Here is a 12,504-nt window from a genome sequence, read left to right as displayed (position 1 = left end):
ACCCTCAGAAATTACCAAGTACTAAGGATATCCCCATCTCATCAAATTACATTTTTGACACAGCGCAGTGGTGACGTACACGTTGTTTTCTCCTCTGCATCCCACATTTATGCCTGATAAACTATCTGGCAACCATGCCTCATAGCAGGGGCATGGGAGCTTTGGATGGGATGAGATCATTTGGGACCTAGGAAGCCATTCCTTCTCCTCATGAAGTTTTGGTGGCAGGGACTGTTCCACCTCGTGGAGGCAAAGAACCAGAGTGAATTGAGGCTTCTCCAGCTCAAGGGCCAGGTCATGGGCTTGAATGGGTGATGGAGCTGCTCTTTGGAGAGGGCCTGGGAGTCGTCCTACTCTAAGTGCTGGCATTTTATTAAATCTCTTCATTATATCCTGGTTTAGTTATTATGGATGCATAGCAGAGATCTCAGTATGAATTCTCTCCCCTGCGATGTGGGCCATGCTGTGTGTGCATGCAAATCATCTTTTGCATTTTGTTTTTCCAGCATGATAAATTGAGGTCATCTTTTTATCTCAGTGCATACAGCTCTCTGCATTCTTTTTTTTTTTTGAGACGGAGCCTTGCTCTGTCGCCCAGGCTGGAGTGCAATGGTGCGATCTCGGCTCACTCCAGCATCTGCCTCCCAGGTTCAAGTGCTTCTTCTGCCTCAGTCTCCCGAGTAGCTGTGATTACAGGCGCCTGCCACCACGCCTGGCTAAGTTTTGTATTTTTAGTAGAGATGAGGTTTCACTATGTTGGCCAGGCTGGCCTTGAACTCCTGACCTCAGGTGATCCACCCACCTCTGCCTCCCAAAGTGCTGGGATTACAGGCGTGAGCCACCATGCCCGGCCTGCATTCTTGTTAAGAGCTGTGAAGTATACTAAGGCGTATCTCTACACCTAGACTCTTCTAGATTTTCTTAAAAAAAAAAAAAAAAAAAAAATTCCCATCTCATCGGTGTAACTAGTTGAGTTACTGGAAAAATAAGCTTGTCCTGATGCAAGCACCAGAGATGGGAAAAAAGTCTGTGCCACAAAATAGATGACAGTTGACATGCCTCAAGATCCTTAAACTTGGCTGGAGGATCTGGTCTCGTGACAAGGGAAGTTGCAATTCTAGCTATTGTTCTGGCCAAATTCCATCGTGGAAAATTTACTGGGTGCTCAAGGCAGTCCTCTGCCTTTCCCTTCACCCCATCCTCACTACCTGAGGCAACGCCTTAAACTCTTGAATTCTTTCTTCCAGTGTTTACCTCTGCTTTTCAAAATAGCAAGCCTAATGCTCGCTTTGGCAGCCCATACACTGCAATTTCTTTTTTTTTCCCCATGTGGACATTATATATTTATTAGCTTGCTATTATATAACATGAGGATTTATTATTGTTGTATCCTTCCCTCCCACTCCCCGCCCGTTTTTCTCCTTCCATCTTTTCCAATTTTTGGGTGTCACTATTCTTTCACTTATTATGACCATGTTAAGTGTTAGTCACTGTTGAGCCAAATAGTGTATTCTGAGTACATTTTCTTTCTTGCTCAATGTTTTTATTAATTGCCTCATTTTGTTTGCTTAGTTTCTATGCAAATGGTACAACAGAATTGAATGCTCTCCCCCTCCCCACCCCCAGCTCATCAGTCTCTTGACCAGTTTTTGTAGGAGAGCTGCCTCCTGACTTCTTTTCCTCCCTTTCCGTTTTCTCCTCTGGGACTGGCCGCCCCACCGCTGCCATCCTGGACTCCTTTGGTCTCTGTCTTGGCCTAGGTACCCTCCTTCCTTGATCTCATATCTTCTTTCTTGGTTTACTCTCACATTTGGTGAGAGACATTTTCTAGACCCTGTGTGTCTGAATTTGTTTTTATTATATACCTTCCCATTTAGTTGCTAGTTCTGCTGGGTATAGAACCCTAGTCTGGGAGCCTGTTGCTACAGTAAGTGGGAGGTTTTGCTCCACCATCTTCTGCCTTCCAGAGGCAAGGTCCAAAACCATTTGATTCTTCATCTGTCAGTGAATCTATTTTCTCTCCTTGTAAGTTAATAGAAAGTCGTCTCTAGTTGTCTGCAATTTTTGATGACAAACTTGGGTTTGAGTCCATTTCACCTACCATGCTGAACACTCACAGAAGCCCTTCAGTCTGGACGTCTGTGTTCTTCACTTGTAGAAAAACAACTTCTTAACTTCTTCCCCTTCTGTTTTCCTCTTTCTGGACTAGTCCTCTGATTCCTGTCTTCCCTCCTTGTTTCCATGTCAATATCTTTTTGCTGTATTTTCTGGGAGTTTTCCCTTACTTTATCACACAACCTTTTTTTTTTTTTTTGAGACGGAGTCTCACTCTGTTGTCCAGGCTGGAGTGCAGTGGCACGATCTCGGCTCACTACAAGCTCCGCCTCCCAGGTTCATGCCATTCTCCCGCCTCAGCCTCTCGAGTAGCTGGGACTACAGGTGCCCACCACCACGCCCGGCTAATTTTTTGTATTTTTAGTAGAGATGGGGTTTCATCATGTTAGCCAGGATGGTCTCGATCTCCTGACCTTGTGATCCGCCCGCCTTGGCCTCCCAAAGTGCTGGGATTACAGGCTTGAGCCACCGTGCCCGGCCACAACTTATACACTGAGTTTTTCATTTCTGCCGTTGTGCAGTTGAACCACATGAAACTGCTGTTTTTATAAGTCAAAAGTAGTCAAATGTTGGCATTTTCATATGGTTCAACCTATATGTTTAATTTTCAAGCTGTATTCTCTGAACTTTTTGTGGAATGGCCAGTTGTTTCTTGTAGCCAGATACTTTCCTACCTGAGGATATGAATGATTGTTTTATTTTCTTCTCTCTGCGTTGACTGCTCCCTTCAAATGCCGTCAGTGGCCTTCGGCAGAGGCTCTCCTCAGCTTGAGTGCTGATGCTTGCTTGTCCCTCCACTCAAGGGTGATCAGAAGCTCTGGGCACGCGGTTGGAGCTTGTCTGCTATGGACGAAACTTACAGGGTTTTCTCTGTGTGTCATTTATTTGGTGAAACCTGGACATCAGATCTTTCCATCTTTCTCTTAAGCTGGTCAGGATTGCCAGAAAGACTCTCCTTGATCTCCTAAGGGTGTAGGCTGGACTGCCATTGGTATGGTCAAGTATGGGGCTTGATGGGGGAAGGAGGTTCTCAACAGTCAGCAGGTAAATTTTCCCTTAGCCCCCACTTTTGAGTGGGCACCCCTACTTTCTGTGCCCACTGGAGCCCAGCCCATCAGAGACTAAAACCCCAGTCTTCTGCTGGGGAAGGAATCTGGACATCTTACTGCTCCTTGAATAGATTTTCAACCAGTGCTTCTGTTACTAACACCATCTTTAGCCCCACTTCCAAAGTACCTGTCACTTCCAATGCAAGAGGAATTTCTGAGAAATCACAACTGAACACCCTGGAGGTGTTCTATAGAATAATCATTCTTTTCTGCTGTCCCCTCAGCCACTTTAGGGTTAATTAAGCTTTCTCAAGTCTCCTAAATTGTTACCTCTCCTCCAGCTTCCAAAATTAGAAAAATAATTATGTTGTAGTAAAATAATACATAATATAAAATGGACCACCTTAGCCATTTTTGGGCATAGGATTCAGTGGCATTAAGTACATTCACAATGTTGTGCAACTGTCACCAACACCCATCTCCAGACTTTTTTTCTGTTTTAGAGACAGGGTCTCGTTATGTTGCCCAGACTGGTCTCAAACCCCTGGGCTCAAGCAGTCCTCCTGCCCCAGCCTCCCAAAATGTTAGAATTACAGGCATGAGCCACTGCACCTGGCCTTTTTTTTTTTCCCCTTTGTTGGCTGTGATTTTGGTGTCATATCAATCTTTGCAAAGTCTAATGTCATGAAAAATTTCCCCCGTTTTTTCTTTTTCTTTTTTCAAGACGAAGTCTCGCTCTGTCGCCCAGGTTTGAGTGCAGTGGTGCAATGTCAGCTCACTGCAGCTTCCGCCTCCTGGGTTCACATGATTCTCCTGCCTCAGTCTCCCAAGTAGCTGGGACTACAGGCACGTGCCACCACACCTGGCTAATTTTTGTATTTTTAGTAGAGACGAGGTTTCACCATATTGGCCAGGCTGGTCTCGAACTCCTGACCTTGTGATCCACCTGCCTTGGCTTCCCAAAGTGCTGGGATTACAGGCATGAGCCATCGCGTACGGCCGGGTCCAGCTTATTCTTTTGCATGTCGAAATTCAATTTTCCCAGCAACATTTATTGGAAAGATTATCTATTACTTCATTGAATGCTGTTGGCAGCACCCTTTTCAAAAATCACCATATATTTGAGGGTTTGTTTTGGGCTCCTGATTTTTTTTTTTGATACAGAGTCTCGCTCTGTTGCCCAGCCTGGAGTGCAGTGCAGTGGCACGATCTTGGCTCACTGCAACCTCCACCTCCTGGGTTCAAGTGATTCTCCTGCCTCAGCCTCCTGTGTAGCTGGGAGTACAGGTGTGTGCCACCATGCCATGTTGGCCAGGCTGGTCTCGAACTCCTGACCTCAGGTGATCTGCCCACCTCGGCCTCCCAAAGTGCTGGGATTACAGGTGTGAGTCACCACGCCTGGCCGAGCTCTTGATTCTATTCCATTGGTCTATATGTCTATCCTTATGCCTGTAACGTGCTTTATTTATGAATGAATGAATGAATGACGGGGCATACTCTGTCATCCAGGCTAGAGTGCACTGATGTGATCATGGCTCACTGCAGCCTCCACCTTCCAGGCAAAAGTGATCCTCCCACCTCAGCCTCCTGTGTAGTTGGGACTAGAGGCACCATGTTTGGCTAATTTTGGTGGTTTTTTTTTTTTTTTTTTTTTTTAATAGAGACAGTCTTTTGCTATGTTGCTCAGGCTGGTCTTGAACTCCTAGGCTCAAGTGATCCACCCACTTCAGCCTCCCAAGTGCTGGTCTTACAGGCATGAGCCATCATGCCTGGCCTATGTATTTTATTTTATTTGGAGACGGGATCTCACTGTGTTGCTCAGGCTGGAATCATACTCCTGGGCTCAAGTGGTTTTCCACCTCAGCTTCAGATTAGCTCAAGTTCTTCAACTTTGTTCTTTTTTTTGGATTGTTTGGACAACTTGCAGCCCCATGCATTCACATGAATTTTAGAATAGATTTTTCTATTTCTGCAAAAACTACTACTAGGATTTTATAGCAATTTCATTGAATCTGTAGATTTCTGTGGGTAATGCTGACATCTTAATAGTATTAAGTCTTCCAATCCATGAACATAGGATGACTTTCCATTTATTTACATCTAATTTAGTTTTTTTCAGCAATGCTTTATAGTCTTTAAAGTACAAGTTCTTCCTTGGTTAAATTTATTCCTGAAGCTAGGCATGGTGGCACACACCTATAGTCCCAGCTACTCAGGAAGCTGAGGTGGGAGGATCACTTGAGCCCAGGTGTCCTAGACCAGCCTGGGCAAAGCAGCGAGATTCCAGATCTAAAATGTTTAAAGGTGGAGGGAGAACTGATGAGGATGCTAACAAAAGTGATGTTCCTCCACAGGCTGGCGGGCGGGCAGGCGGGCCCCACGCGCCAGCAGGAAACATGTCAGCCTGCTTGTGGAAGGTCTGAGAAACCAGGCTGCAGTGAACTCTAACGCACAGAGGGACCAAAGGAAAGTCTTTTCCTTCTAGCTTCTTTGTTGGAAGCGTCTTTGGGCTCCAGTTTTGGGGAATATGTGAACCACAAGCCAGGAAGAATGCTGGCTGGGCATGAATGAGCCTCCAAAGAGGGCCCAAATTAGTACCCAAAGACAACTCAGAAAAGGAGCCAGCTGGGCCTCCAGGTCTCACTTCAGACCAAGTGCTGCCTAACCACCGACAAGTAACTGCCAGGATGCACTTGAGGCCCCCTCAGCCGTCTGACAGCTACAGGCCACAGCAGTGTGCCGACCAGATGGCAGAGTTCTCTGGCCTGGGAGCTGCCTGCTCTGGTGCGTGAAGGTGTCAAGGGAGAAGCAGGACTTGGGTCAGTCCCTTCTAGCCAGGAACTAGGCAAACATTGCAGGGGAAAAATATCCCTGAGCTGGTGATGGAGTGGGGACAGCATAGCTAGATCTGAGTAAGGAATGAGATGCATTCTGGGGATGAGCTAGACAGTGCTCTGGAAGGCAGATAGGGAGCTGGGAACAGGGTCAAGATGGAAGATTCTGAGGGTGATTTCTTGCTGAAAATGTCTAGCCTGAATCTAAACAAGCCTCTGGGATATCTGCAGTTTATAGGGAAAACAGGAGATATGGAACAAGCTAAATGACACCTTGAAGATGACAAGTGTGAATGTGGGACATCCTCTATGAAAACCATCCTGGTCAGACAGGCTCAACACCTATATCCCAGTGGTTTGGGAGGCTGGGTGGGGAGGATCACTTGAGACCAGGAGTTCAAATCTAACTGGTCAACATGTCATAGTAAATAAGGAAAAATGAAAAGTATATGAAAATAAGCTTATATTAGTAAAATCCCCATTCTTTATACTTAAAATGAATCAAGTATTGAGTTGGGGGATCATGAGTTTCCCGAAGGAATTGTATAACATTCTACAACTTCCTTCATCATTGGCTTTTGCAGTAAGATTATAAAGAGGGTCAGCCATTTGAGGGGGAACCACTTGAGGGATTAATTAGAAGATTAAGGGATACCCTTTGAAAAACTGAGTTATTGCCAGACACGGTGGCTCACACCTGTAATCCTAGCACTTCAGGAGGCTGAGCTGGATGGATCACCTGAGTTCAGGAGTTCAAGACCAGCCTGGCCAACATGGTGAAACCCCATCTCTACTAAAAATACAAAAAATTAGCCAGGCGTGGTGGACGGCACCTGTAATCCCAGCTACTTGGGAGGCTGAGGCAGGAGAATCGCTTGAACCTGGGAAGGGGAGGTTGCAGTGAGCCGAGGTCGTGCCACTGCATTCCAGCCTGGGCAACAAGAGCAAAACTCCGTCTCCAAAAAAAAAAAAAAAAAGAAAAAAGAAAAAAAACCCCACGAAAAACTGAGTTACCTGTTGAAGCATCTCTCGTTTTCCCATCTTCAGTCTAAAAGCAGGGCCTTCACTTGTGAATGCCTACGTGTATGTAGACAGCCTTCCAGCACCACTGCTCCAGGTTCATGAATTGGTGAGCATCTGTTTGAAGATTCTGTGCTGATGTGGAGGCCACTGTCTGAAAGGACTGGCTGTATAAAGGAAGTCAGTTTGGTGGCGTATATGGTGCTCTGACTTTACTACTTTACACCACCTCCTCGCCTGCAGGGATTTTGATAACACGTAGATAGCACAGACTTTGTATGCATGATTGTGGTTTGCCCTTAGTATTTTTATTCCCACTCAATTTAATAAAGAAATGAAAGTGTTGATACTAAGGATGATTAGCAAAGGTCACAAATGTAATACCATTGAGGCCAGGCACAGTAGCTCAAGCCTGTAATCCCAGCACTTTGGGAGGCCGAGGCGGGCGGATCACATGAGGTCAGGAGTTTGAGGCCAGCCTGGACAACATGGTGGAACCCAGTTTCTACTTACAAAAAAAAAAAAAAAAAAAAAAGTCACGCATGGTGGCACACGCCTGTAATTCCAGCTACTCAGGAGGCTGAGGCAGGGGAATCACTTAAACCTGGGAGGTGGAGGTTGCAGTGAGCCGAGATTGCGCCATTGCACTCCAGCCTTGGTGACAAAAGCGAGATTGTGTCTCAAAAAAAAAAAAAAAAAAGCACAAAGGGTGTGTCTGCAGATCAGGGTGTGATGAAGTCTGAATTCTGCTTTTGCTAGAAGGGCATGTTGGTCTGGTGCCTAGGCTGCTGGCACACGGTCAGTCCTGGGGTTAGGACCAAACAGCTGTCCCTCGTGCTGTGAATTGCTCCAAAGCACTGGGGCCTGCAAAAGCAAAAATTATCCCAAGATGCCCTTAGGGATGTTCTTTCTGTGACCCAGCGATGCCCCTCTGGGAATTTATCTGAAGTGAGGAGGCAGATAAATGCACAGTAATAGACATAGAACAGTACTCATCAACAACATATTAGATGAGAAAAGCAAGCTACTTGACATGGTGTGTGAGCCTATCATTGTAAAGGCACATAGAACTACTTACATAAGCATACGCACGTATAGAGGCAGCTGTGTGGTAAATTAGAAGTGATTTTCACGTGGTTATCTGAATGCTTTTGAGGCATATATTAACCTTTATACCTGGTGGGTGAAACCCTTCCCCGTTTGAAGAAGGGAGATTTTAAGCAAATAACATTTTATTTAGTGCAGCACAGCAGGGGCTGGAATATGTAGAGCTCTGACCTGTCCCCACTGCTGAGCGCCTGGGTTGGGGCAGGGGGGCCTTCTGGCTCCTGGCCTTCACACCTCACATTACTGTTTCTTCTCTGCAGACTGCAATAAGGTCACTGATCAGTGCCTGTCCTTCTTCAAACGCTGTGGAAACATCTGTCATATTGACCTGAGGTACTGCAAGCAAGTCACCAAGGAAGGCTGTGAGCAGTTCATAGCTGAGATGTCTGTGAGTGTCCAGTTTGGGCAAGTAGAAGAAAAACTCCTGCAAAAACTGAGTTAGTCCAAGGACAAGTATGTAAATAAGGGGTGGGCTCTGGGAGGGGAGAGACTTTACAAAAATGAGGGCTTTTATTTTCCATTTGGAACGTGGGACAACAGACCACAACGCAATTCCATTTTGCAAGTCTTTCCAAGGGAGAAGCTGTTCAACCACCCATTTGGGGGATGAGTGAGCCGACACTTTCCTTTGGTCTTTCTAAATCGTAACTGCACTGCTTTCTGGACCATTTCTAAGGCGGCCTTTACAAGAAGACATTCCTGTCGGAGAGGAGGGTGGACTTCGGAGAAATTCTCATACTGAAGCATGAGCTTAGGAGTTTCTGTTAGTGGTAGTGGTGTTTTGGACACTTCATTCCTTGCAACACCGAGGTTTTGGGTGTTGACATAAAGTGGACCACACACCACATCTGCTGCCGTCTTGACACTTTTTTTTGTTTGGTTGGTTTTGTTACATCTTACATTATGCAGAACTATTTTTGTACAAATTGTTTAAAAGTTATTTATGCAAGGTTTGAATGCATACCAGTGTTTTTATTGTTTTGAGATTGCCAATTTCCCTGATTTCCTTAAGGTAGGAGAGAATTTAACGTGTACTTCATCGACACAACCCATCTACAAATGTGCCCAGATCTAACAAAGTAGGCTAAGACCTTCCACTTAAAAGCATGTTTAACTGGAAGTTGAGAGTCTGCTTTGTACCTCAAGAGTTACATGAGCATGTTGTGGATAAATGTAAATTATAGTCGAAGTAAGATACTCTGCCAAGTTTCCTCTGTAGAGAATTCACTTTTCTCAAATTTTAAAATTTCGACTTCAGCCTTTGCACTCAGGAGGGTCTGCTCCAGCATGAGCTCTTGTACTTACATAGATCTAATTTATACAGTGAGTCAAGACGTAGAATAAATGCTCCCACATAGCCTTTCTTTTGCTTTTGCTTCTCTCCTCTGAAGTGTGAGTTGAGTTCTCATTTAGGTTTGTAACATGGCTATTTCCTAGTTGTAAAGTTCTGCATTTATAAGTGCCATTGTTGTAAGGTGGTGTTTCCTAGACCTTCCCTGATGCGATTTTACCTTTGTTGAATTTGTATAAACAATTGTACAAAAAAAACCACTCTTGAACTTTGAGGGTTTTTGTTCTAGGAGTGGACTAGAAGTTTAAGCCCAGAGTCAGTAAACACTGTTTTGAGGTCCAAACAATGTAATTTCTGATTCATCTGATGTACCCTGTGGTGCGTCGTTTTTCTTTCTTCAGAAAGCAAGCAAGCTGTTTCTAGCTAGTAAAGGTAACGGGAAAGAGCTATGTTCTGACAATGGCCACACGTAGGAATTAGACACAGACTTCTTTAAGGAGAAGAGTTGCTCATCTGTCTGTGTGTCTCTTACCACACAAAATTAATTCCATAGCTACTTGCCATTACTGTTGCCTAAAAGTTCGCCAGATTTGGGAGACAGTGGGAGCAACTGCAGGAGGCTGCATCCTGTACAGGTAGCCTTGGGCCATGGTAGCTGTAGGAAACACTTGGTCATGAGGTGGCTTCCCCAAGTGGCAGATGCAGAAACCAGTGAGAAGTAATTTTAGATTACAGAATTTTTTTTAAAGACAGGACCCTGCTGGCAATGTCATATTCACATACAGAAACTAGTGAATCTGAAGATGGAGAAAGTAACTAACCTCCTTCCTCAGTGATTGATAGGAGCAATGTGAGATGTTGCCCCTGTGGAAGAAGCCTTTCCTGCTGATGGCTGAGTTTTCTATTTGTCCCTTTTAAAATGAGACAAGGACAGGTGGAGTGGATCCAGCACTTTGGGAGGGATCACCTGAGGTCAGGAGTTCAAGACCAGCCTGACCACAATATGGTGAAACCCCATCTCTACTAAAAATACAAAAATTAGCCGGGAGTGGTGGCGCATGCCTGTAGTCCCAGCTACTCAGGAGGCTGAGACAGGAGAATCGCTTGAACCCAGGACATGGAGGTTGCAGTGAGCTGAGATTGCGCCATTATACTCCAGCCTGGCGACAGCGAGACTCCATTTCAAAAAAAGAGAGAAAGATCTCATCTAGATACATGTCTCCTGTTAATTTAAATCCACAGACCCTTGTTGACTCAATCTAAAGACACTTGAAGCCACTGTACCCCAGAATTTAACTCAGGAATCCACTTCACTCCATGGTTTATAAAAATGTGACTTTCTTTTGTAAGCCTGATTGTTTAAAATGCAGTGTCCTCATGAATGATAACACTTGTTTTCTTGACAGCCTGAGTTCTCCAAACCTCCAAACATTAATACTATAGCTACCCTGATATCCAGTAAAGTCATCCTCTTCCTTAAGAATAGCTTTAAGGTTAATCATTGTTTTCTGGTGAACGGCTCCCGTAGTCACTCATTTGTAGCCAAGACAGATTTGTGGCTGCAACCGGTACTGGTTAAGGGAAGTCGGGCTCAGGGTTAGAAGGCAGTGTTTGTTTCTCCTCTAAGGGTTCCTGGAGCACACAGGTCTGCTAGGGAGGGGCTGCTAGGGCTGGGGATCCGAGCCACCACATGGATGTGCAATACAGCAGAGACACAGCAGATCTCTAGTTTCAGGAGAGGCCACTGTATAGTACAGTGGCCATAAACTCCTCCAAGAATACTGAACAACCAGTAAGATTGTACTTCAGTACAAATCCATGGTCTCTGTACAGACCTATTTTATTTTATTTATTTTGAGACGGAGTCCCGCTGTTGTCCAGGCTGGAGTGCAGTGGTGTGATCTCAGCTCACTGCAACCTCTGCCTCCCAGGTTCAAGCAATTCTCCTGCCTCAGCCTCCCGAGTAGTTGGGACTATAGGTGCCTGCCACCATGCCCAGTTAATTTTTGTATTTTTAGTAGAGATGGGGTTTCACCCACCATGTTGGCCAGGCTGGTCTCGAACTCCTGACCTCAGGTGATCTGCTGGTCTCAGCCTCCTAAAGTGCTGGGATTACAGGGATGAGCCACCATCCCCAGCCTCTTTTATTTTTAAAATGAGCCAAAGATGAGGCCAGCCGAGGCTAAATGCTACAAGCAACTACTCTGAGCCTACACGCCATGTCTGATGAAGTAATGAAAGGACCATAAACCCAAGGGAATGTTTGCTGTGTCAAATCACAGCTTAGTAACCTAGAAAAGAGGCTCTGTCCCTTCCTCTAGGGAATCTGATGTTTACAAAGGAAGACACCATGGCACCTCAAATGACATCCTTTCATATTGTGAAGATGGGATAAAGAGACTTCACTGTATTCCACTGCAGACTTATCCATATGACATGACCTATTTAAAAAATTTACTTAAAGCAGCATGGGGCTGGGTGCATTGGCTCATATCTGTAATCCCAGCACTTTGAGAGGCCGAGGCAGGCAGATCACCTAAGGTCAGGAGTTTGAGACCAGCCTGGCCAACATGGTAAAACCCTGTCTCTATTAAAAATACAAAATTAGCTGGGAGTGGTAGTATGCACCTGTGATCCCAGCTACTCAGCAGGAAAAGGCAGAAGAATCACTTGAACCTGGGAAGCGGAGGTTGCGGTAAGCCAAGAGTGCACCATTGAACTTCAGCCTGGGCAACAGAGCGAGACTCTGTCTCAAAAAAAAAAAAAAAAAAATTGTTTAAAAATTATCCAGGCATGGTGGTACGCATTATATGCCAGCTCCTGGGGAGGCTGAGGCGGGAGGACTGCTTGAGCCCAGAAGTTAAGACTGTAGTGAGCTATGATCATGCCACTGTACTCTGCCTGGGTGGGCAACAGCAAGACTCTGTCTTTAAAAAAAAAAAAAAAAGCGGGGGAGGGGAGGGTAGAAAGGCATGCCAGTTTAAAACTTCAAATTCCAGGGGGAAATGCTTGCCCTCTGCCACACAAGCCAATTTCCAAGTATCAAGCCTGTTACACTAAACACTTATGTTTTCTGGCTAATAAACCA

General features: G+C 45.2%; 1 protein-coding gene across 1 annotated transcript in view; it reads left to right on the top strand.

Annotated features, from left to right (window-relative positions):
* KDM2B (lysine demethylase 2B) overlaps nucleotides 1-9,078 on the top strand; it is a 153,250-nt gene extending 144,172 nt beyond the window's left edge. Inside the window, 1 exon segment of the mRNA XM_054443917.2 lies at nucleotides 8,386-9,078. Coding sequence (XP_054299892.1) covers nucleotides 8,386-8,567 — 182 coding nt within the window. The 3' untranslated portion in view covers nucleotides 8,568-9,078.
* The last annotated feature ends 3,426 nt before the right edge of the window (nucleotides 9,079-12,504 follow it).

Source organism: Pongo pygmaeus, chromosome 10 (assembly GCF_028885625.2).
Source record: "Pongo pygmaeus isolate AG05252 chromosome 10, NHGRI_mPonPyg2-v2.0_pri, whole genome shotgun sequence".
NCBI lineage: Eukaryota > Metazoa > Chordata > Mammalia > Primates > Hominidae > Pongo > Pongo pygmaeus.
Note: the sequence above shows the minus strand (reverse complement) of the source record. Positions and strands in the feature narration are given on the sequence as shown.